The sequence below is a fragment of the Aedes aegypti genome, unplaced genomic scaffold (genome assembly GCF_002204515.2).
Source record: "Aedes aegypti strain LVP_AGWG unplaced genomic scaffold, AaegL5.0 Primary Assembly AGWG_AaegL5_hic_scaff_812_PBJ_arrow, whole genome shotgun sequence".
Lineage (NCBI taxonomy): Eukaryota > Metazoa > Arthropoda > Insecta > Diptera > Culicidae > Aedes > Aedes aegypti.
The window spans coordinates 12,951-38,970 of NW_018736506.1; the positions used below are offsets into that span (position 1 = coordinate 12,951).

At 46.8% G+C, this 26,020-nt stretch overlaps 4 protein-coding genes and 1 pseudogene across 4 annotated transcripts; 1 reads left to right on the forward strand and 4 right to left on the reverse strand.

The window, feature by feature from the left end:
* Window positions 1–1,545: 1,545 nt before the first annotated feature.
* LOC110681401 (histone H1-like) lies at window positions 1,546–3,101 on the reverse strand. The gene has a single exon (XM_021857143.1). It carries the CDS (start codon window positions 2,372–2,374, stop codon window positions 1,694–1,696), a length of 681 nt encoding a protein of 226 aa, XP_021712835.1. The 5' UTR covers window positions 2,375–3,101; the 3' UTR covers window positions 1,546–1,693.
* A 1,348-nt stretch (window positions 3,102–4,449) lies between these two features.
* On the reverse strand, window positions 4,450–22,512 carry LOC110681402 (histone H2B). The gene is made up of 2 exons (XM_021857145.1): window positions 22,475–22,512; window positions 4,450–4,852 (listed from the first exon to the last, which is right to left on the reverse strand). Exons 1-2 carry the CDS (start codon window positions 22,496–22,498, stop codon window positions 4,502–4,504), a joined length of 375 nt encoding a protein of 124 aa, XP_021712837.1. The 5' UTR covers window positions 22,499–22,512; the 3' UTR covers window positions 4,450–4,501.
* LOC5579088 (histone H2A) lies at window positions 7,058–7,568 on the forward strand. The gene has a single exon (XM_021857146.1). The coding sequence runs from the start codon at window positions 7,146–7,148 to the stop codon at window positions 7,518–7,520; it is 375 nt and encodes a 124-aa protein (XP_021712838.1). The 5' UTR covers window positions 7,058–7,145; the 3' UTR covers window positions 7,521–7,568.
* On the reverse strand, window positions 8,435–8,985 carry LOC5579070 (histone H3). The gene has a single exon (XM_001657215.2). The coding sequence runs from the start codon at window positions 8,900–8,902 to the stop codon at window positions 8,492–8,494; it is 411 nt and encodes a 136-aa protein (XP_001657265.1). The 5' UTR covers window positions 8,903–8,985; the 3' UTR covers window positions 8,435–8,491.
* A 1,540-nt stretch (window positions 22,513–24,052) lies between the features above and the next one.
* On the reverse strand, window positions 24,053–24,509 carry LOC110681403 (annotated as a pseudogene).
* Between the last annotated feature and the right edge of the window lie 1,511 nt (window positions 24,510–26,020).

Below are 26,020 nucleotides of genomic sequence, written 5' to 3' on the forward strand. Positions count from 1 at the left end.
TAAAGTCGGTGGCTACAAAGCAAACCCATGCTGAAGGTGTCTGGGTTCAACTTCCCAACAAGCCATGTGAGCAAAATGGTCACATAAAAAAATAAAGTGAGAAGCCGGCCAAGAAAAATGAGAAGAAGAAGAGGCATTCGCAAAATCCCATGTGCGAAATAAATCAAAAGAATGAGCACAAAAAATTTTGATAATGAAGACGCGTTCACTCCAACGGAAATGCTCGACGTGTAGTAACAGCGGCGGAAGTAATTTACCGGTTTCAATTTGAGTGTCAGGAGCTCAGGGCCAAATTTTCGAGCCGCAAATTTTTCTCGGTGCACGCAAGCAAATGGCGGCGGTGCTCACTCTCTTTCTCTCGTACCCAAACTGCGATGGGGATGTGAGGCGTTCGATTCGCCAATCACGCTTAAAATCAGTTACACTGTATTGATTTGCTCTCATCTTTGGAATAGTGGAACAGCATTGGATTACGAAAATCAAACATACTGAGCAAGGTCGACCCATTGGCCCCGAAAGATTGAGATTTTCAGAAGCCAATCCCTGGGCTTAGTATTTTACTGCCAATTAATTTAATTTGCAACATCCACAAGAGTAATTTGATTATTCCGCAAGGAAAATAGTGGCAGTTCGCTCATACTGGATCAGCTGTCAAGATTACTTTGGTAATTAGCAGCAAACTGTACTTGACCGCTCTACTTGGGATGTCGATACTCAGCCTGCCCAGTAGGTCCGGTACGTACGGACCTGTGAACTAGACTATCGAAATGCATACATTTTGCATTTTGACATACGAACGCTTTATGTTTCGTTTTAGCATCAACTCACATCCAGGCGTCGGTAGGCGCGTGGTGTACGCACAGACCTAACGATCGCAAGGGCCTTGGTTCGATTCCAGGTTGCTGCGAGAAACATTTTTTGTTGCCAATGTTTGGTTTCATAAGGCAAAGCTATGAATTTCAACCCGATTTATTGTGGCGAATTTTTATAAGTGCATCCAATGTATTTCGATAGTCCATTTGCCTGAGTGTATTGAAAACGCACGGGCCTATCGATCGCAAGGTCCTTGGTTCGATTCCAGGTTGCCGCGAAAACATGTTTTGGTTTCACAAGGCAACGCTACGAATCTCAACCCGATTTAAATAAGGCTCCCCCAAAACTACGCGACTTTTTACGGCGACAGCGACACGATTTCGTTGTTGTGTCGCTGCAAGCACTCTTCTATGGAACCATCTTGACTGACACGACGCGAATCGCTGCGAAATCGCGACGTTTTTTTGTCGCTGTCGCTTAGATCTGGGGGAGCCTTTAAGTCGATAGACTTCTTCAAATCCTTGAATCATTCGAGTGTATCAAAAGCTGTTCCTCTAGTGGAGGTTTGCTTTGGGTACGGATGCACCGCTACAGTGAGTGCCAGCCAGTGCTCGCCTACCTGTCCGGGCTTTACAGTTGCTGGCAGAGAAAGGGGTGCATGATTGGCCAATTTTATTGATTTGCGAAAGGGTTCGGGAAGAATTCGCCATTCAGTGGCAAAAAGTGCACGTAACTTTTCGGGGGGATTTATTTCCCTCTGTGAGAGGAATGGAATATCATTGACTGTGCAACTCTTTGTTCTAAACTTGGATGGTAGTCCTGAAAAGGACTGATTGGATGTTAGATACTGTTTTACAACAGTACGGTTGCTGTCCCAAATTTACTTCTTGGCAGCGGTCTTCTTCGCGGCAGCTTTCTTGGCTGGGGCAGCCTTCTTCGGTTTTGGGGTCTTGGGCTTCTTGGCGGCGGTCTTGGAAGGTTTGGTGGCCTTCTGCTTCGGAGCAGCAGCCTTCTTCACACCACCGGCCTTTTTGGCAGCCTTGGCACCAGCAGCTTTGGCTTTCTTGGCTGCAGCCGGCTTCTTGGCTTTCTTCTCGCCGGCTGGCTTCTTGGCCTTCTTCTCCCCAGCTGGTTTCTTGGTGGCCTTCTTCTTCTCTCCGGTAGCCTTCTTGGCCTTCTTCTCGCCGGCCTTCTTCGGTTTCTTCTCACTGGCGGCCTTCTTAGCTTCAGCCTTCAGCTTGAACGAACCGGAAGCGCCGGTGCCCTTGGTTTGGACGAACTTGCCCTTCTCGACGCCATTCTTCAAGGCCTTCTTGAGGAATGGGGCAAGCTTGGCGACATCGCATTTGTAGTTGGCGGCGATGTACTTCTTGATGGCCTGCAGGGACGATCCGTTGCGTTCCTTCAAGGTTTTGATGGCAGCAACAACCATGTCGTTGACTGGGGGGTGGGTCGACGGCTTCTTCGGCTTGCCCTGTCCCTTGGGGGCCCTTGGCTTCTTGGTCTTGGCTGGCGAGGCAGCCGGGGCTGCGGCAGCGGCTTCAGTGGCAACTTCAGACATCTCGATAGGTAGCTAGAGTAACACTCACACGATGGCGATAGTAAACGAATGAATGACGGAAATTCTGGCAACAGTGCGGTGTTCGATTTCGTCGTCTGTGTTAGGGATGCAGACATGGTCGTCCACTGGATGACTGTTCGCGAAATATTGTACATATTTTTGGTAACACCTTTTTAAAACGCATTTTTCCGGTAATCGCACTAAGTATTTGCCTGTCTAGTATGTCCGTTTGGTGAGTGCATGAGTCTCGCTAGCAGCCCGTCATCGCCACATCGGGCCGGTTTCGCGAGAAGCACCGCTGAGACATGTCTTTACAGCACCCGTGCGCCATATGGTGTGGCTTTGCTCGATAAAACAATCAATAGTAACTATTGAAACAATACCACCCTGCACGGCGGTGGTGAATTTGGCAACATGAATGGTTGCTCTTTGCGGTGACATGCGGGTATAGCCAGTATGCCGGTGTCTAATGGCCCCTAATGAGCCTCAAACAAAGTCATTCCCAGTGCCGACGAGCGATGTTACGCGTTTGGTTTTAGTAAACTTTGAACAATGTTAATTTGATGTTTTTCATCAAACATACCGAAAACTTGGGCTCGACTATGACGTCAGTCACACAAGTTTGTGCCATTTTGTCCGGAAAACAATGTCACCAAACACTAATCACCTTCCACCTGTGCACTGTTGGTTGGTCGAATGTGTGCAAATTGCTGGCATTGCCTCAGCCATCGGCGGCAACTGCATTGGAAAAGGACAGTGCACGTGCTACTATGGATCTAGCTTATCTGAGAATGTTTTACTTCAAGAAGCAAGCAAGCAAAGCAAGCACCCTCCCTGCGGTGGAATCTGCAAATGAGCTAGTGCGAAATCTGCCCGAATAGGCATCGGTTTTGCTAGCTGCAGTTGCATCGAATGAACATTCCATACAATCTCTTCTGGCGGCAGTAGTACCGGACATGTCGCGCTGAATTCGCGACAAATTGTTCTCGGAAGTCCCTAACATGCCCCACGGCACGTGTTCCCGGTGTAGAAACTGCACCCTACACTCCCCCCGATCGAGATATATTTTTGTGTACAGTGCCCTCAGGGGCTGTTCAACGTGTCTGTCCGTGCTAGTACTGAGCAACACCCGAGCCAGGAAGCCGAATGGCAACCACACAACGTGTCATGTCACCATCATTCGCAAACTTCATAACGCCAACAATGACCATTTGCAACGCGCCCACCACCCATTGTGTATAAGAATGTTTTCCCAATTTCGTTTGACCCGTTACATCTCGAAGACACACCACCCACCCATGAACTATGTGAATGGGCCCCATCAATGGGAACCGATTGATGGCATTATCGAGATTATCCGATCGATAACATTTGCATCAACTGTTGTTCGATAAACGTTATTATGATAGCCTGAACTGCTGGGATGCTCTTACGAGATCGTTTGTAATGGGACGCTAGAAAACATAATGAGCTTCTTTCCAATACGTTGAGAAGAAGAACGAACGAACCACGAAACTTGTCATCATGCCTGCCTAGCTAGCTAGTCCTATGATGTCAAAATTGTCTAAACTACTAACATGCAGCACAACCGATAGCAAAAATGAAGTTGTTAAGGTGCAACATGGCAATCAGCATAAATATTGAACTTTAAACGTTCTGCTAGTGAATGGAGTGTGGTTAAGGTACAACATTTTTTTGCAATCAGCAGAAATGTTGAACGTACGAAGTGGATCTTCTTGTTTTAAATTCAAACGGATGGAAAAACTTAGATCTAGGGTTTTTTTTGTGAACAGATGTTTCCCTATACTGCTTAACAATGAAATTCCTATTATTTATTACGCAGCTGAATGGGGATCCAAATCTCTGCAACTGTAATCGTTATAATTAATCAATACTGAAACTGATAACATCGAATAAATAAAATGAATTGGATAAATTCAAACTGATCAGAGAGGGGGGTGTTGTCACGTATGAAGTCACCGCCGTGACACTACCTCAGTCGGTTCAATAGTGTGATAAAACAGTCTAGTGTCAGATTTTCAAAATCAACTCTTTTTCGGGATTGAAATAGTGGCCCTGAAAAGGGCCTTTTGGTTTGGTGTGATTGAACGCAGTGTCGGTCGTCATTTACTTGGAGCTGGTGTACTTGGTGACGGCCTTGGTGCCTTCCGAAACGGCGTGCTTGGCCAACTCTCCCGGGAGCAGAAGCCGGACGGCGGTTTGGATTTCGCGGGATGTGATCGTCGAACGCTTGTTGTAGTGGGCCAGGCGGGAGGCTTCGGCGGCAATACGCTCAAAGATGTCGTTGACGAAGCTGTTCATGATGCTCATGGCTTTCGACGAAACGCCAGTGTCGGGGTGAACTTGCTTCAACACCTTGTAGATGTAGATGGCGTAGCTTTCCTTCCTGCGCTGCTTCTTCTTCTTCTTATCGCCCTTGACAATGTTCTTCTGGGCCTTGCCGGATTTCTTCGCGGCCTTTCCGCTGGTTTTCGGTTGCATTAAATTCATGTTTATTTTCCATTGTGTTTTACAAAAATTATTTTTACAAATTAAGAGTTTGACCTTCAGGTCCTTCAGCTTTGATTTTGGTTGATTTTTGTTCTCGTTGTGGAATAGATTTGGTTTTACCCTAGTGTAATTAATCGGCCTTTAAGGCTCTGGTAGTTTTAAGAAAAGAAAAGAAAATTTGATAACCTAACTACTACTATTTACACTACAAAAAATTTGATAACCTAGGGGGGAACGAGGTCCCGGATGACCTGCTGGCCAGATTGGTGGCAACGAGCCCTGAATTTTTCAATCGAGTCACCAAAGCGCTCCTCTAAAGTTTTGATCTCGGCCAGACGGTGGACCTCGGTTGTCCTCGTTCTCGGAGGACTGTTGAGGATCATCCGGAGGAACTTATTTTGGGTCCTCTGGAGCCTCAGATGGTGGGTTTTAGCGCAACTCTCCCAGATTGGTACGCCATATTCAATTACTGGAAGAATGACCTGTTTGTAAACAGCAAGCTTGTTCTTCAAAGACAGAGTTGACTTCCGGTTGATGAGTGGGTAAAGTGCTTTTAGCAAGATATTGCTTTTGATGACCGTTTTGTCAACCTGCTGTCTGAAGAGAAGCTTGCTGTCTAACGTTAGCCCAAGGTAGTCGGCTGCATCAGACCATTCCACCGTTGATCCACCGAGGGTGATTTTACAATCCTCAGCCGGAACAAGTCTGGGGGATTTGGAATAGGGGAAGAGGATGACCTGGGTCTTCGCTGCGTTGATACAGATCTTCCAGCTGTTCAAATAATCTGACAAAACGTTCAGGCCTCTCTGGAGTCGAGATGTTAGTGCTCTCGTGAATCTGCCGCTGTAGACGACTGATGTGTCGTCAGCGAACAGTGACAGAGAGCCGCCTTCAGGGAGCTGAGGCATGTCCGAGGTGAACAGGTTGTATAGTAGGGGACCTAAAATACTGCCCTGTGGAACACCTGCGGGGATGTTGTGATGATCTGAGTTGACTCCATTAAGGGAAACCCTGAACGTCCTGTTAAACAGATAATGTTTGATGATTTTCACCAAATAGGTGGGAAGATTGTATCGGTGCAGCTTGTACACCAGGCCGTCATGCCAGACGTTGTCGAATGCTTTTTCAACGTCAAGCAACGCCATGGCGGAGGATTTGGCAAGGGACTTGTTCCGCCTGAGGATGTTGGTTACTCGAGTCAGTTGGTGCACGGTTGAACGACCGCGTCGAAAGCCAAACTGTTCCTCGAGCAAGATGTTGTTTTGATCGGCTGCCGAAAGCAGCCGTCTGTTGATCGCTTTTTTCAAAAAGCTTTGATAACCCTGAGAGAAGGCTGATGGGTCGATAGCTTTTGGGGGAGGAAGGATCCTTCCCAGGTTTCTTAATGGGGATGACTTTTGCTGACTTCCACGACGAGGGGAAGTAGCTAAGTCGGAGGCACTGATTGAAAATCAGTGCCAGATGTTGGTAGAACTGGAGACTCAATTGCTTGAGCTCCAAGTTCAGGATGTTGTCGAAACCTGGGGCCTTCATGTTTTTGGATGTTTTGAGATAGGCCAGCAACTCGTCGGCAGTGATCTCCAACTCCTCCGAGAAGTCGTTGGGAGATTGGTGTAGGTTAGCTGCGTGTTCGGAAACAGCAGCTTCGTGTGGGCTAGGAATGTCTAGCCCTAGATTGTGGGAGCTGACGAAATGCCGACCTATCTCAGCAGCCTTCTCCGCAGGGGTTATCAAGCGATCCTTAGAGTCGGTGTTGTCTAATGGGATCAACGGTGGAATAGGTCTGGGTTTGGATTTTAAAAGTTTGGTCATCTTCCAGAATGGCCTAGCACAATCTGGGAGAGAGCGGATCTTGTTGGAAAAATCATCGTTCCTGAGGTCCACCATTCTGGCCTTGATTATTTTGGATATGCGATTGACTTCGCTTTTCAACGCAGGCAGACCAGAGCGTTGGTACTGCCTGCGCTGGTTTTCGGTGCCATCGTGCTGCTAACGTTGTTTTAGATTCCAAACGAAAACTGAAACTGATGCCCGACCGAACCAGTCGGTTCTCTTTTATACCCGTAGAATGGTGAGCGCTGTTCCGCCCCTTCGCTTCGTTTGCTACTTCATCCATTTCGTTCGCACCATCCTAGTATGAGTGCAGCGCAGGGCTACGCATGTATAAAAGATACCCTCATCCGGTGAAATCACCATCAGTACCGCTTACGTACGCTTCGTGAACGTTTGTTTCTCAAGTCCACTCAAACTCAACCACAAAATGTCTGGCCGCGGCAAAGGAGGCAAAGTTAAGGGAAAGGCAAAGTCCCGTTCCAACCGCGCTGGATTGCAGTTCCCAGTCGGTCGTATTCACCGTCTGCTCCGGAAGGGCAACTATGCCGAGCGTGTCGGTGCCGGCGCTCCAGTCTACTTGGCTGCCGTTATGGAATATCTGGCCGCTGAAGTGCTCGAATTGGCAGGAAACGCTGCCCGTGACAACAAGAAGACCAGAATCATTCCCCGTCATCTGCAGTTGGCCATCCGCAACGACGAAGAATTGAACAAGCTGCTGTCCGGTGTTACCATCGCCCAAGGTGGTGTTCTGCCCAACATTCAGGCTGTCTTGCTGCCGAAGAAAACCGAAAAGAAGGCATAAGTTACACTGCGTGCATCAAACCAAAAACCGTCCTTTTCAGGACGACAATATCCAGTCCACCGCTAGAGAGTTGTTGTTGAAATATTGCAGATTTATCTAATTTAGCCACAGAGAGGATCGATGAAGAGATATCGGCCATATTATGACCATTTCTGAATCAATTCCTAGATTCCGCGGGGGGAAACGTTTGGGCTTCTTAAATGTTCTGTTCGGGATACCTCGAACTTTCGATTTTTGGAGTTCAATTTGCCGAAACAGAAACATAAAACATTGAAACAGCCAGCCCTGCGTGAGCTGTTCCTGAAGAGAGAGGAGGGTAAACTGTTCATCCAGTTCCTGCCCCATTTTCTACTATCTACTGCTTGACAATAGAAGAGTTGATGAAGCAGGTAGTATTTAAAAAACTTATATTATTTATTCGAGGAAAGGCTATATCAGGAGCTCCTAATATTAAAGGAATCAATCAATTTCCAAACCCCACAATTATCAATTATAACTATCATAGGGGTGTGTTTCAAAGTAAACAAGCCAAAGATTACGTTTCAATCATACGGTCAAACTTTCAATGTTGGATGTTCGAGTTGTCTAGTTTGTAGCAACAAGGGGAGGCGAGCTGGGAAAGCTTCTGAATCCGGAAAAGAGCATAAGAAGAAGGGGAAACATACGGCCGGTACCAGAGAATGAAGTCCGCGCTGGAGATGCACATTCAAAAGTGTGTGCAAAGCGAAGCATGAAGGGACAACTCGAGTTGTCGGTTGGTTGACGTACCTCCCTCATCAGTGTTGAGAGTATGATCGTTCGGTGGTAGGAGGAAGGTCAAGGGGCTTTAGGAAGTAATCGTTCCCCCAGGGGAACAAACAGTTTTAGGTACACTGAAGGGAAAATTGCTCACACAACTCTTTTAGGGAATGCTCTAGTGGCCCTGAAAAGGGCCGTTTTGTTGAGAATGGCAACTATAATGCAGACCGAATTTAAGCGCGTTCTCCACGGATACGGCGAGCCAGCTGGATGTCCTTGGGCATAATGGTGACACGCTTGGCGTGGATGGCGCAAAGGTTGGTATCTTCGAAAAGACCGACCAGATAGGCCTCGCTCGCTTCCTGCAGGGCCATGACAGCCGAGCTCTGGAAGCGCAGATCGGTCTTGAAGTCCTGGGCGATCTCACGAACCAGACGCTGGAATGGCAGCTTGCGGATCAGCAGCTCAGTCGACTTTTGGTAGCGACGGATTTCACGCAGAGCAACGGTTCCTGGCCGATAACGGTGAGGCTTCTTGACACCTCCGGTGGCTGGGGCGCTCTTGCGAGCGGCTTTGGTAGCCAGCTGCTTGCGAGGAGCTTTTCCTCCAGTAGACTTACGAGCAGTCTGCTTGGTACGGGCCATTGTGTTAGATGATGATTAATTTGCTTTCAATCCAAACGGATCAGTTGAAACGCAGCGACAGAATGAGGGTCAAAAATTTTTTTTTTTTTTTTTTAAATTAATATGTATGTATTTCATTTTTTCTTGTTGAAACAATCATTTTTCTTACATTCTAAGTGATACCGCTATAAGCTTTTCAAACTTTGATAGTTTTCATTTAGTTATTACTAACTTGTTTATGTTTTGTTGTTTGAATATTAATGATAATTTTTAAACATTTCATTGTTTTGTTTCATTATAATCTAAATCTAAACTACTCCTAACTATTTACACTATTTACAATATGTACAAAGAACCCATGTTAAACATAGATGTTCCTAATTATTGGCCATTCGGATTGAACAGTTCTGTTTCTATGTTTCAAAGCTACATTTTCCAGCCTTACCGCAATTGGGTCAAGATTTGCTAGCCGATGGACCTTGGCCGTCCTTGTGTTCCATGGGAGCTTCAGAATCATCTTTAGGTACTTGTTCTGAACGGTTTGTAGCTTCCTAATGTGGGTCCGGGCACATCCCATCCAGACCGGGGAGCCGTACAGCAACATTGGAAGGACTACCTGTTTGTAGATGGCCAATTTGTTGGTTCTGGAGACCTTCGATCGGCGATTGATCATCGGGTAGAGCCTTTTCAGCGTGGAAGTGCTCATTAGCACCCTATCGTTGACATGCGGTCGGTAGAGCAGCTTGCTGTCCATCAGAAGACCCAGGTATCTCACCACGTCAACCCAGTCTACTTCGTTGCCAAGCACTTTTATTTTCCCGTTCGGTTTGAGGCGGTCCGTATTCCTATGCGGGAAAACAATGACTTGGGTCTTGATGGCGTTCACCCGGATCTTCCAATTTTTCAGGTACTTAACGTAGGCATCAAGTCCTTTTTGTAGTTTGTTCACTAGCGCTCTGATGACCCGCCCGGTGTAGCTAATCGCTGAGTCATCAGCGAACAGCGATAGGGAGCCTCTAGCTGGAAGCGGGGGGATGTCCGAAGTATACAAGTTGTATAGTATCGGACCAAGTATACTGCCTTGTGGCACTCCGGCTGGGATTGGGTACGGACTCGAGAGTGTACCGGAAACGCTAACCTGGGATGTTCTTCCGGCGAGGTAGTTGGAGATAATCTTCACCAGATAGACGGGACAGTTCTGCTGGAGTAGCTTGTGTGTGAGTCCGGCGTGCCAGACATTATCAAAAGCTTTTTCAATGTCTAGCAACGCCATGACTGTTGTCTTCGACAACTGCTTCGACCGCCTGATCTGGTTGGTCACCCTTTGCAGTTGGTGCACTGTTGAGTGCCCCCGCCTGAATCCAAACTGGACATCCAACAGTATATTGTTCGCTTCGGTGTGGTCCAGAAGCCTACGGTACACAACCCTCTCGAACACCTTGCTTATTGACGAGAGTAGGCTGATTGGTCGGTAGCTGGCTGGATTGGTGGGATCCTTCCCCGGCTTCGGAATGGGAACCACCTTCGATAGTTTCCAACTGGAAGGGAAGTATCCTATCTCGAGGCATCTGTTGAAGACATTGACCAGAACGTTGATCGCCTTGGGGCCAAGATTCTTGAGGACTATATTGAACACTCCATCGAACCCTGGAGCCTTCATGTTTCTCGTGAACTTGATGCTAGTCGTCAGTTCTGCTGATGTGACCCTCTTTTCAGCTGGAAGCGCGTTTGGTGTATTGGCCAATCGGTTGATGCTGTCGGTTACCAACGGCTCCATCGGACTAACTATATCCCGACCCAGATTATGCGAGGCTAGAAACTGCTTTGAAATGGCATTTGCCTTTTCACTGGCTGTTAGGCAAATTTTGTTTGGTTCTCTGAGAGGTGGTATTGGTTTGGGTTTTGTTTTTAACACTTTTGCAAGACGCCAGAAGGGCTTGGAGTAGTTTGGCAAATTTTTGAGATCTGTGTTGAACTGTTTGTTTTTAAACTTACTAACTCTATTGGCAATGATTCTGTTAAGTTTTTTATAGAGAATTTTACGGGATGGATTGAGGGTTCTTTGATATTGTCTTCTAATGCAATTTCTAAGGGATATTATTCGTTTCGTGGTATTGTCAATGTTGGTGAACTTACTTACTACTGCAGTTGATGGGATGAATCGGGACTCCGCCTCACCAATGGTATCAGTGAGTTCTCGGAGAGCATTGTCGATGTCTTCCGCCGTCACCAGAACCGGGTTCTCATTGGACCGATCCTCGACGAACTGCTGGAACTGGGGCCAGTTCGCACGATGGTAGTTTTTCCTCCGATACTGTTGTCGTGGATTGATGGCATGTTCCACCTCGAAAACCACCGGTAGGTGGTCAGATGGCAGCTCTGTCAAGGCGACCAAGTTGGAGCAGTTGTCCGAGATGTTCGTGATGACAATGTCCAATGTGGAACCAGCTCCGGCCGGGGAGAAGTGTGTTGGAGAATCCGGATGGAGAACGACATAGTGCCCTGCCTGAAGGTCCTCGGCAAGCACCATACCGTTCCTGTTGTTCCTCGCATTGCCCCACAACGAGTGACGGGCATTGAAGTCGCCAGCCAGAATGAACTTACCCATCCGTCGAGTCAGCTTCTGGAGATCGTTTTTCAAGCGAATGGAGGAACCATCCGAGAGCTTGCTCTGTAGTGGATTGTAGGCTGCAACGATTTCGATTGGCCCAGTCGGTGTAAGCAGTTCTACTCCGACCGCCTCGATGGTGCTCAATCGATAATCCGGCAGCGCACGGCACTTGAATCCCTTGCGAACGGCAATGGCTACGCCACCACCATGTTGTACACCAGGGCGATCCAGTCTGAAGACGGAGTGCTCCGGCAGGTAGAAACTTACGGACGGCTTCAGATGAGTTTCCGTAATAAATGCGATGTCGATTCGGTTGGCTTCTAGAAACTCGATGAACTCTAGATGTTTGGCCGCCAGGGAGCGGGCGTTCCAATTAGCAACCTTGACGTTGAACGTTGAAGCTGAGGAACATCTGCATCATCTGCATCATCATTTTCTGCATCTCAGCAACGAGAGCGGCGAGATGTGCAATCGTGCTGGACACAGATGTTGGAAGGGCCTCCGGTTGCGGGAAGCCTTGGTTGATTGGTTCTGAGCCACCATTCGGATTGCCCCACCTGAATCCGGGCGGGATGCCACCAGGGGGAGCTCTTGGCGGCGAACGTGAACGTTGCCAACCGGAGGATGACATCGGTGGAGGTAGCTCGGGAAACTCGTCGAGGTTGATGAGGTTTGGCTTCTTCTTCTTCTGCTGATTCGGCTGGTTCCTTGTTGTTGCTTGCTTCCGGATTCGTTGGTATTCCTCGAGCTTCGGGCACCGCTTGTCGGTCGACATGTGCTGTCCAGAACAGTTGGCACATCTGAACTCACAAGCACCCTCGAGAACGCAGTTTTCGGTCCAATGCTCCTGGGAACAGAAGTTGCACCTTGGCTTCAAGTTGCAGTTGCGGGTGCCATGGCCAAAGTTGAGGCACCGCATGCACTGCGTCACGCTGCGATTTGGTCCACGGTACGCTTCCCACTTGACAATGCAGTCGTTGAGGGTGCGCACTGCTTTCAGTGCTCCGAGAGTGGCACTTCCCTTCGCGAAATGTACCAGGTACAGGCAATCGCGATACTTCGTCGACGAGGTTGCCGCCCTCCTGTTGATGTTGAAGACAGCCAGCGGTTGTAGCTTGTACACATCCTTCAACTCGCATAGGATTTCGTTGGTGTCCATTTGCGAGAGACCGCGAACGACGGCTTTGAATGGTTTCTCCGCTGCCACATCGTGGGTGAAGAATTCTGCACCAGACTTGGAGAGGTACGTTTTTCGCCTTGCTGAATTCCTGATCCGACTTGACGATGAGCTTAATGCCCATCCCGGTGAGCTGGAACTCGGCTCGGACGTTGATTGCTTGCATCACTTTCTTCAGCTTCTCGAGCGGAAGAGATTTCACCACCAACGGGGGCAGCTTCTTCTTCATCGGGGGAGAATTCGCCTTCATTGTACCACTGACGATCGCTCTCGCTTCGACCTGGGAACGAGGAACTCGCTCGCTCGGGGTGGCCGAAGTGTGGATGGAGCACTGGTCATCGTCGCGGTCGCTGATGTCATCCAACAGCGCGTACATGTTCGACTGGCTGGCATTCAGCTCGCGGCCAAAGTCGACTCCGCTGGAGGCACTGGATCGCTTGTCTTTCTTCGACAAGGGGCTGGATTGGGATTTATTGGGTGAGAGGCTCTTCTTCTTCCTCTTGCCACCCATTGCACTCGCGATAACTTTTCGAACTTACGAGGGTCAAAAAACCAGGCAGTCCTCTTTTATATGCTCATATCGATGCAGGCAACCAATCGGAAGCCACGGAAGAATAGAAAAAGCAAGAGAGGAAAGAAGAACTCAACCCTCGAGTGGGTATAAAAGTGGCCGCTAGTGTTTGGCGCAGCCATCAGTTCCAGTACTACCGTCGTCGAACACAGAACCCAAATTCATCCCAAAATGACCGGCCGTGGCAAGGGAGGCAAAGGACTCGGAAAAGGAGGCGCCAAGCGTCATCGCAAGGTTTTGCGTGATAACATCCAGGGTATCACCAAGCCCGCAATCCGTCGTCTGGCTCGTCGTGGAGGAGTCAAGCGTATCTCCGGACTTATCTACGAGGAAACTCGTGGTGTGTTGAAGGTGTTCCTGGAAAAACGTCATCCGTGATGCCGTTACCTACACTGAACACGCCAAGCGTAAAACCGTTACCGCTATGGATGTTGTCTACGCTCTGAAGCGTCAGGGACGCACCCCTGTACGGTTTCGGAGGTTAAATCGCATTCCAAAGTTTCGCTCTTCAAACGGCCCTTTTCAGGGCCACCAAACACACTCATCAAGGAGTTGATATGACAAATGTTCACACACTAAAAGCAAGGGTAATCTAATGGGACAAGCACTACACGCTTTTGCAGTCCGGCGGTGGCGTGGCTTGGGGAGAAAATTCTTCTCGTCTCCGATTGGAAGGACACCATAAATGCCAATATATATACATACATAGTCTAGTCTAGTCAGCACTGTCATTTCCCGGGGTGGCACTACTGTTGTTACTTACTTGTTGTACTTCGGTCGGTTCGAAAACAACAACCGCTATGATGCCACGCCGGTGAAATCCAGTGCGTGCATCTTTCCATACCAATCTCACGTGCATGCATCTCAACTCCGGGACTTCAGTGTCAGGTACGGAACGCTCGTCGTACCACTCCCTATTACCTATTACCACTCATCAAATTCCATTAGGATTGCGTTAGGAACTTCTTAGTTTGCCTCGCTCGGTTCCACAATGCGATGGACGAACAAATATTTCATCATGTTCCACACTGTACCTTATGAGAAATGTCCCGCTCACTGGATGCGGTTGCAATCAATATTTACAAGCACTGGAATTGTGTTCGCGCACCCGAAACGAAACGAAGGAAAAACGAATCACCGAACCGGGTGAGAGACGGGAATTTGAATCCACCGACGGGAAAACCGGGAATTTGAGAAGGTCACCGGGAAAATCGTTTTGAACGAACATTTCCCAAGCTTCGAATCTACAAACCACAACAAGCATTATGACTTTGAACAATCAGTTTGTATTGTATGTAATGTATTGAAAGTGGATGATGAAAGATCTTACCGTAAAATGGGGTGTTTCAAGCAACTTCTAGTATGTCAATAATTAAACAAAGGACAGCCCTACTACAGTAAGGACCCGATTTTGTCAGCCCCTCGATGAATTTTAGGCTGACCAAATCGGGTCATTTTTATTTTGTTCCCGTTTTTCAAATTTCGAACATGGTTACATGGACTTTTAAAGGAGGTACGTGGTTAAACATGACGATACCAATTTTTTGACAAATCTGAAATGGGCTGACAAAATCGGGTCAGTACTGGATTCTCTCGTCGCGTGCCAACACAATTATGAGGATCCTATGGCAGATTTCTGAGATATCATGAAAATGGTGATTTTTGACCGTAACTGCAAAACAGGGGTTGTAAAGGATTGACTTTCGCAAATGAAACCTATTTTGCCAACAAACAAAACATAATCTTTTTGATCATAACTTTGATGCTTTCATTCATTTTCATAAGTTATGCTCACCTCAATCAGATAATACATCAATATTATCGAACTTTGGAACTCCTGCAAACGCAAAACCGTTTTCTTTTAACTGCTAAACTTTCATAGTTATTAATCTGGAAACTGTCAATACTTCGTAAAATTGTCTTGAATTGTTTTTGATACTTAAATGCAACAGGGAATCATAACCTATATACCGTTAAGTCACCAGTCACCGTGCGGCCTTCCATTCACCGTGCACATATACAAATTCCTACAGAACTATTCATACAATTTTCACAAATCATTCTTTGGTCAGCAAAATAAGATAAAAACTGATGAAACGAAGTAGTTTTTGCCACAAATAATTTTGAAAAACCTAGTTATGTAGACAAAATCATGTGAATTCTGTTGATAACGAGATATTGCAACAATCTTAGTAGAAACGCCAAAAAATCACATTTTTTTATTTAACGATAGAGTATGAAATTTTTCAAAATTTCAACAAGTTTTCACTGTGGATATTATTAGTAAGATGTATTTCATCGTATGAGCAATGAGATTTAATGCAAATTAGATTTTTATTGTGTTTCAGTCGAAACCCAAATGCACGGTGAATGGGATCCTTTTCAATATATAATGGATCCTATTACCGTGTATAGTGTAAAAGGCATGGAATTATGCGATAATATTAGATTTATGTTTATGTCTCATTAAACTACTTCATATTTAGAATTAAGTGAATATGGAATGGTTTGGACCATACAGTCAAACCTCCTATAACGAATTTTAATTAAAAAATAATAATTTAGCCAATTTTTAAACTTTGTATAGTTTTTATTGAAATGAAGATTTGAATACTCTTAAAATGAATGCGCACACTACTAGCAACATAGTTGCTCCATTAACAACGTTTCTTCAAGATACAAAATCAAATCATGACGAAAACTATACGCACGGTGAATGGTGCACTAGTGTGCACGGTAAATGGTGACACATAGAACGGTACGAGGGCGACCTTAACATGGACATTTTTCAAACATAATTTTTGACTAATTTTTTTGTTATGCATCACTAGTTTTAAGATTTTTTCCCTGAATTATTATATAATGCCCGCTAACGTAGTGGTATTCTAGTACGCTTCAAATTATTTGGAATAGTTTTATATTTTTTTGAAGTGCAAAATTTTTTTCTAAATGCACGGTGAATGGTAGCTTGACGGTACAGTTAACTCTCCCTAACTCGTATTGAATTTGTCTTGAATTGGTTTGATACTTAAAGCAACAGGATCATAACCTATATATTTGCATTGCTTCTTTGAATGATTGTTCTCCTTCGTCTTCGAAAATAGCCCCTATTTGTTTTGCTGTGTCTGCTCGATAGGTAGGACAGTTTGACAGTTCGATAGGTAGATTTGGTTTCACTCTTCGCGCAACTCGGGTGCCTCTGAGAAAAAAAAAAAAAAAAAAAAAAAAAAAAAAAAAAAAAAAAAAAAAAAAAAAAAAAAAAATCCATATTTCAGGGCTAGACATTTTAGTAATATTCAGTAACAACAAATAGTCCCCCTTAACCTTTACAATGCAGCTTTACTTCACGGAACAAGCCTAAAGGTAAATGGAACATATATCGGCATAAATCGAACGAGTTTTGTAACTGGAAAAAGTAGTAGAAAAGATAATCCCCTAACACCCCGCTAACTCAAAAAAACTTTTTCAAAGAATATTAAAACTTTCATAAGAAATATTAAAGGCGAAATCTAGATAACATTTTCAAAAGCTTTTGTCTGCGTTGTGATCTCAATTAAATATACTTATGTTCTGGGTTACTCACATAGTTTTGTTAATATTGTTTCATTGTTTTGTAGTTAAATCTTTTTTGCCAATAAAATTCTTTCAAAAATGGTTTGAATCGTTTTCAATATCTAGACTCCACAATACCTAATATTAATAGATATCCCCGATCACATAATGCAGCTCACAATCCTCCGAACAAAGCAAGCATTTCAGATGACTGATATATCGACTTCCGACGTTTTTGTGACTTTTCAAACTTGATGGAGAAGTTCAATCCCTTAAAACCCCACGAGTCCTTAACACCCCATTTTACGGTACTAACTTCTTAAAAAGGTTTCACTTTTCTCAATAATTAGCAATGTAGTACCAAACAATGTTTGTTTGATTTTTTGAGCTTGGCTCTAACTTTTTGACTCAAGAGTTTGAAAGAAAAGTTTACTAGCCTAAAATAATCTTGCCGAAAGTTTTTGCACTCAAACATATTGGATAAAAAAAAAATCCTAAGTTGTTGAATATTCATACCACAATAAATCCAGATTTCCTTGGGAACAGCATTTTAAGAGTTTCTAATCTCTCATTAGTTAACTAATCGATTACAAATTGAATAGGTAAGGTAGATGCTGCTACATGTGTGGGTTTGTTTTATTTTTTTTAATTCACCCTAGATTTAATTACTTTAGAGAAACATCAATTTAATGAAACACTGATTTATTTTGGCATCTGGAGTTTGGCATCGGCCAAATTATCTGAAACTCGGCAGTAAGACGCACTTGAAGAGCATAATGTTGATAAATAGCAGTCAAGGCCTTCCTTAGTGTAGTGGTAAAGTCGGTGGCTACAAAGCAAACCCATGCTGAAGGTGTCTGGGTTCAACTTCCCAACAAGCCATGTGAGCAAAATGGTCACAAAAAAATAAAGTGAGAAGCCGGCCAAGAAAAATGAGAAGAAGAAGAGGCATTCGCAAAATCCCATGTGCGAAATAAATCAAAAGAATGAGCACAAAAAATTTTGATAATGAAGACGCGTTCACTCCAACGGAAATGCTCCACGTGTAGTAACAGCGGCGGAAGTAATTTACCGGTTTCAATTTGAGTGTCAGGAGCTCAGGGCCAAATTTTCGAGCCGCAAATTTTTCTCGGTGCACGCAAGCAAATGGCGGCGGTGCTCACTCTCTTTCTCTCGTACCCAAACTGCGATGGGGATGTGAGGCGTTCGATTCGCCAATCACGCTTAAAATCAGTTACACTGTATTGATTTGCTCTCATCTTTGGAATAGTGGAACAGCATTGGATTACGAAAATCAAACATACTGAGCAAGGTCGACCCATTGGCCCCGAAAGATTGAGATTTTCAGAAGCCAATCCCTGGGCTTAGTATTTTACTGCCAATTAACTTAATTTGCAACATCCACAAGAGTAATTTGATTATTCCGCAAGGAAAATAGTGGCAGTTCGCTCATACTGGATCAGCTGTCAAGATTACTTTGGTTATTAGCAGCAAACTGTACTTGACCGCTCTACTTGGGATGTCGATACTCAGCCTGCCCAGTAGGTCCGGTACGTACGGACCTGTGAACTAGACTATCGAAATGCATACATTTTGCATTTTGACATACGAACGCTTTATGTTTCGTTTTAGCATCAACTCACATCCAGGCGTCGGTAGGCGCGTGGTGTACGCACAGACCTAACGATCGCAAGGTCCTTGGTTCGATTCCAGGTTGCTGCGAGAAACATTTTTTGTTGCCAATGTTTGGTTTCATAAGGCAAAGCTATGAATTTCAACCCGATTTATTGTGGCGAATTTTCATAAGTGCATCCAATGTATTTCGATAGTCCATTTGCCTGAGTGTATTAAAAACGCACGGGCCTATCGATCGCAAGGTCCTTGGTTCGATTCCAGGTTGCCGCGAAAACATGTTTTGGTTTCACAAGGCAACGCTACGAATCTCAACCCGATTTAAATAAGGCTCCCCCAAAACTACGCGACTTTTTACGGCGACAGCGACACGATTTCGTTGTTGTGTCGCTGCAAGCACTCTTCTATGGAACCATCTTGACTGACACGACGCGAATCGCTGCGAAATCGCGACGTTTTTTGTCGCTGTCGCCGTAAAAAGTCGCTTAGATCTGGGGGAGCCTTTAAGTCGATAGACTTCTTCAAATCCTTGAATCATTCGAGTGTATCAAAAGCTGTTCCTCTAGTGGAGGTTTGCTTTGGGTACGGATGCACCGCTACAGTGAGTGCCAGCCAGTGCTCGCCTACCTGTCCGGGCTTTACAGTTGCTGGCAGAGAAGGGGTGCATTGATTGGCCAATTTTATTGATTTGCGAAAGGTTCGGGAAGAATTCGCCATTCAGTGGCCAAAGTGCACGTAACTTTTCGGGGGGATTATTTCCCTCTGGAAATAAAATGGAAATGGAATATCATTGACTGTGCAACTCTTTGTTCTAAACTTGGATGGTAGTCCTGAAAAGGACTGATGGATGTTAGATAGCTGTTTTACAACAGTACGGTTGCTGTCCCCAAATTACTTCTTGGCAGCGGTCTTCTTCGCGGCAGCTTTCTTGGCTGGGGCAGCCTTCTTCGGTTTTGGGGTCTTGGGCTTCTTGCGGCGGTTCTTGGAAGGTTTGGTGGCCTTCTGCTTCGGAGCAGCAGCCTTCTTCACACCACCGGCCTTTTTGCAGCCTTGCCACCAGCAGCTTTGGCTTTCTTGGCTGCAGCCGGCTTCTTGGCTTTCTTTCTCGCCGGCTGGCTTCTTGGCCTTCTTCTCCCCAGCTGGTTTCTTGGTGGCCTTCTTCTTCTCTCCGGTAGCCTTCTTGGCCTTCTTCTCGCCGGCCTTCTTCGGTTTCTTCTCACTGGCGGCCTTCTTAGCTTCAGCCTTCAGCTTGAACGAACCGGAAGCGCCGGTGCCCTTGGTTTGGACGAACTTGCCCTTCTCGACGCCATTCTTCAAGGCCTTCTTGAGGAATGGGGCAAGCTTGGCGACATCGCATTTGTAGTTGGCGGCGATGTACTTCTTGATGGCCTGCAGGGACGATCCGTTGCGTTCCTTCAAGGTTTTGATGGCAGCAACAACCATGTCGTTGACTGGGGGGTGGGTCGACGGCTTCTTCGGCTTGCCCTGTCCCTTGGGGGCCCTTGGCTTCTTGGTCTTGGCTGGCGAGGCAGCCGGGGCTGCGGCAGCGGCTTCAGTGGCAACTTCAGACATCTCGATAGGTAGCTAGAGTAACACTCACACGATGGCGATAGTAAACGAATGAATGACGGAAATTCTGGCAACAGTGCGGTGTTCGATTTCGTCGTCTGTGTTAGGGATGCAGACATGGTCGTCCACTGGATGACTGTTCGCGAAATATTGTACATATTTTTGGTAACACCTTTTTTAAAACGCATTTTTCCGGTAATCGCACTAAGTATTTGCCTGTCTAGTATGTCCGTTTGGTGAGTGCATGAGTCTCGCTAGCAGCCCGTCATCGCCACATCGGGCCGGGTTTCGCGAGAAGCACCGGCTGAACATGTCTTTACAGCACCCGTGCGCCATATGGTTGTGGTTTGCTCCGATAAAACAATCAATTAGTAACTATTGAAACATACCACCCTGCACGGCGGTGGTGAATTTGGCAACATGAATGGTGCTCTTTGCGGTGACATGCGGGTATTAGCCAGTATTGCCGGTGTCTAATGGCCCTAATGAGCCTCAAACAAAGTCATTCCCAGTGCCGACGAGCGATGTTACGGTTTGGTTTAGTAAACTTTTGAACAATGTTAATTTGATGTTTTTCATCAAACATACCGAAAACTTGGGCTCGACTATGACGTCAGTCACACAAGTTTGTGCCATTTTGTCGGGAAAACAATGTCACCAAACACTAATCACCTTCCACCTGTGCCACTGTTGGTTGGTCGAATGTGTGCAAATTGCTGGCATTGCCTCAGCCATCGGCGGCAACTGCATTGGAAAAGGACAGTGCACCGTGCTACTATATGGATCTAGCTTATCTGAGAATGTTTTACTTCAAGAAGCAAGCAAGCAAAGCAAGCACCCTCCCTGCGGTGGAATCTGCAATGAGCTAGTGCGAAATCTGCCCGAATAGCATCGGTTTTTGCTAGCTGCAGTTGCATCGAATGAACATTCCATACAATCTTTTCTGGCGGCAGTAGTACCGGACATGTCGCGCTGAATTCGCGACAATTGTTCTCGAAGTCCCTAACATGCCCCACGGCACGTGTTCCCGGGGTAGAAACTGCACCCCTACACTCCCCGATCGAGATATATTTTTGTGTACAGTGCCCTCAGGGGCTGTTCAACGTGTCTGTCCGTGCTAGTACTGAAGCAACACCCGAGCCAGGAAGCCGAATGGCAACCACACAACGTGTCATGTCACCATCATTCGCAAACTTCATAACGCCAACAATGACCATTTGCAACGCGCCCACCACCCATTGTGTATAAGAATGTTTTCCCAATTTCGTTTGACCGTTACATCTCGAAGACACACCACCCACCATGAACTAGTGGAATGGGCCCCATCAATGGGAACTGATTGATGGCATTATCGAGATTATCGATCGATACCATTTGCATCAACTGTTGTTCGATAAACGTTATTATGATAGCCTGAACTGCTGGGGATGCTCTTACGAGATCGTTGTAAATGGGACGCTAGAAAACATAATGAGCTTCTTTCCAATACGTTGAGAAGAAGAACGAACGAACCACGAAACTTGTCATCATGCCTGCCTAGCTAGCTAGTCCTATGATGTCAAAATTGTCTAAACTACTAACATGCAGCACAACCGATAGCAAAAATGAAGTTGTTAAGGTGCAAACATGTGGCAATCAGCATAAATATTGAACTTTAAACGTTCTGCTAGTGAATGAAGTGTGGTTTAAGGTACAACATTTTTTTGCAATCAGCAGAAATGTTGAACGTACGAAGTGGATCTTCTTGTTTAAATTCAAACGGATGGAAAAACTTAGATCTAGGGTTTTTTGTGAACAGATTTTTCCCTATACTGCTTAACAATAAGTTCCTATTATTTATTACGCAGCTGAATGGGGATCCAAATCTCTGCAACTGTAATCGTTATAATTAATCAATACTGAAACTGATAACATCGAATAAATAAAATGAATTGGAATAAATTCAAACTGATAGAGAAGGGGGGTGTTGTCACGTATGAAGTCACGCCGTGACACTACCTCAGTCGGTTCAATAGTGTGATAAAACAGTCTAGTGTCAGATTTTTCAAAATCAACTCTTTTTCGGGATTGAAATATGGGCCCTGAAAAGGGCCTTTTGGTTTGGTGTGATTGAACGCAGTGTCGGTCGTCATTTACTTGGAGCTGGTGTACTTGGTGACGGCCTTGGTGCCTTCCGAAACGGCGTGCTTGGCCAACTCTCCCGGGGCAGAAGCCGGACGGCGGTTTGGATTTCGCGGGATGTGATCGTCGAACGCTTGTTGTAGTGGCCAGGCGGGAGGCTTCGCGGCAATACGCTCAAAGATGTCGTTGACGAAGCTGTTCATGATGCTCATGGCTTTCGACGAAACGCCAGTGTCGGGGTGAACTTGCTTCAACACCTGTAGATGTAGATGGCGTAGCTTTCCTTCCTGCGCTGCTTCTTCTTTCTTCTTATCGCCCTTGACAATGTTCTTCTGGGCCTTGCCGGATTTCTTTCGCGGCCTTTCCGCTGGTTTTCGGTGCCATCGTGCTGCTAACGTTGTTTTTAGATTCCAAACGAAACTGAAACTGATGCCGACCGAACCAGTCGGTTCTCTTTATACCCGTAGAATGGTGAGCGCTGTTCCGCCCCTTCGCTTCGTTTGCTACTTCATCCATTTCGTTCGCCACCATCCTAGTATGAGTGCAGCGCAGGGCTACGCATGTATAAAAGATACCCTCATCCGGTGAAATCACCATCAGTACCGCTTACGTACGCTTCGTGAACGTTTGTTTCTCAAGTCCACTCAAACTCAACCACAAAATGTCTGGCCGCGGCAAAGGAGGCAAAAGTCCCGTTCCAACCGCGCTGGATTGCCAGTTCCCAGTCGGTCGTATTCACCGTCTGCTCCGGGAAGGGGCAACTATGCCGAGCGTGTCGGTGCCGGCGCTCCAGTCTACTTGGCTGCCGTTATGGAATATCTGGCCGCTGAAGTGCTCGAATTGGCAGGAAAACGCTGCCCGTGACAACAAAGAAGACCAGAATCATTCCCCGTCATCTGCAGTTGGCCATCCGCAACGACGAAAGAATTGAACAAGCTGCTGTCCGGTGTTACCATCGCCCAAGGTGGTGTTCTGCCCAACATTCAGGCTGTCTTGCTGCCGAAGAAACCGAAAAGAAGGCATAAGTTACACTGCGTGCATCAAACCAAAACCGTCCTTTTCAGGACGACAATATCCAGTCCACCGCTAGAGAGTGTTGTTGAAATATTGCAGATTTATCTAATTTAGCCACAGAGAGGATCGATGAAGAGATATCGGCCATATTATGACCATTTCTGAATCAATTCCTAGATTCCGCGGGGGGAAACGTTTGGGCTTCTTAAATGTTCTGTTCGGGATACCTCGAACTTTCGATTTTTGGAGTTCAATTTGCCGAAACAGAGAACATAAAACATTGAAACAGCCAGCCCTGCGTGAAGCTGTTCCTGAGAGAGAGGAGGGTAAAACTGTTCATCCAGTTCCTGCCCCATTTCTACTATCTACTGCTTGACAATAGAAGAGTTGATGAAGCAGGTAGTATTTAAAAAACTTATATTATTTTATTCGAGGAAAGGCTATATCAGGAGCTCCTAATATTAAAGGAATCAATCAATTTCCAACCCCACAATTATCAATTATAACTATCATAGGGGTGTGTTTCAAAGTAAACAAGCCAAAGATTACGTTTCAATCATACGGTCAAACTTTCAATGTTGGATGTTCGAGTTGTCTAGTTTGTAGCAACAAGGGGAGGCGAGCTGGGAAAGCTTCTGCATCCGGAAAAGAGCATAAGAAGAAGGGGAAACATACGGCCGGTACCAGAGAATGAAGTCCGCGCTGGAGATGCACATTCAAAAGTGTGTGCAAAGCGAAGCATGAAGGGACAACTCGAGTTGTCGGTTGGTTGACGTACCTCCCTCATCAGTGTTGAGAGTATGATCGTTCGGTGGTAGGAGGAAGGTCAAGGGGCTTTAGGAAGTAATCGTTCCCCAGGGGAAAAACAGTTTTAGGTACACTGAAGGGAAAATTGCTCACACAACTCTTTTAGGGAATGCTCTAGTGGCCCTGAAAAGGGCCGTTTTGTTGAGAATGGCAACTATAATGCAGACCGAATTTAAGCGCGTTCTCCACGGATACGGCGAGCCAGCTGGATGTCCTTGGGCATAATGGTGACACGCTTGGCGTGGATGGCGCAAAGGTTGGTATCTTCGAAAGACCGACCAGATAGGCCTCGCTCGCTTCTGCAGGGCCATGACAGCCGAGCTCTGGAAGCGCAGATCGGTCTTGAAGTCCTGGGCGATCTCACGAACCAGACGCTGGATGGCAGCTTGCGGATCAGCAGCTCAGTCGACTTTTGGTAGCGACGGATTTCACGAGCAACGGTTCTGGCCGATAACGGTGAGGCTTTTGACACCTCCGGTGGCTGGGGCGCTTTGCGAGCGGCTTTGGTAGCCAGCTGCTTGCGAGGAGCTTTTCCTCCAGTAGACTTACGAGCAGTCTGCTTGGTACGGGCATTGTGTTAGATGATGATTAATTTGCTTTCATCCAAACGGATAGTTGAAACGCAGCGACAGAATGAGGGTCAAAAAAACCAGGCAGTCCTCTTTTATATGCTCATATCGATGCAGGCAACCAATCGGAAGCCACGGAAGAATAGAAAAAGCAAGAGAGGAAAGAAACTCAACCCTCGAGTGGGTATAAAAGTGGCCGCTAGTGTTTGGCGCAGCCATCATTCCGAATCGAACTGCGTTGTGAACGGTTGCGTGTCTTTTTGAGTTGCGAGAAAGTTCGAATTCTCTTCCGTGCGTGTGCGAAGTGCACTCTTTTTTCGCGATTTCCCGCTCGCGACTGCTCTCCGGCGCTAACCTACTCTAGGGGTGGCTAGCCAGAAAGCATCTCTGCTAGTCGAAGCAGAGCAACGCGGCCCATAGCGATGGGTCGCAATCGGAAGCAAAAGGCGGACTCCGCCTCGACCCGCCCGTGGCCGACAGCGGGCAGACCAGCGCGCCAAAACGAGCCAGGAATGAAGATGCCACGGCGGCATACAGCAGGTTGCTGGCAAATAACAAGTTTGCCTCCCTGCCTGTGGACCAAGCCCCCGGCGCGAAGGTTCCCCCCTCTTCACGGCGTCGAAGGACTCTCGGCGCTGCGATCCGAGCTAGCGGCCAACACATCGGCCACTGTTCAAGCTGTGCATACCGGCCTAAGATCATGTGCGCTCCGGCGCGATTACGACAAGGCCGGCAAGCTGCTGAAGGCAAAAGGGGTGGAATTTACACACGATGCCCCGGTAGCAAGCCGTTCAAAGTACTCGTCCGAGGGCTGCCGGAGTTCACCCGGAGGCCATCATCGATGAAATGAAGGCGGCTGGACTCAAGGCGACGAGTGTGTTCCATCCGGCGAGCACAAGGAGGACGACACGGGACCACTCTACCTGGCCATTTGGAGAAGGGGCTACCACATGGCGGGCCTGACAAGAGTGAGAGCGCTCTTCCACATCGTGGTGGAATGGGAGCGCTACCGCCCGAAAAACGAGACGTGACGCAGTGTGGCAACTGCTCGCGTTCGGCACGGACAGGAATTGCCATATGAAGCCCGCTGTGGCAAATGTGCCGGTGCGCACGACACTTCGACCTGCCAGCCGATGGGGGCACGAATCGAAGTGCGCCAACTGCGGTGCAAACCAGAGGGAGCAGCCGCAATGCCCAAACGTGCGGAGTTTTGGCAATCCGCCAGCAAGCGTCCGCCAAAAGTGGGACGGCAAGCCAGCGCCAACACCCACCGCTGACTGAGGAGCACTTCCCGACGCCCGCTACAAGTGCCATCTGCCACGCTTCAACAACCACCGGCAGGCATCCCGCTCGGCCCCTCGTTCAGCAACGCCTCGGGCCGCCGCGCTGCTCCATCGGTCCGGAGCGCCCCTCTGGATGGGGAATCTGACCCAGTGCTTCGGCCTCCTCCCTCGACGACCGGCTCCTGTACACGCCGGAGCAAATTTGGAATAACACGAACCTTTTCCAACGGTTA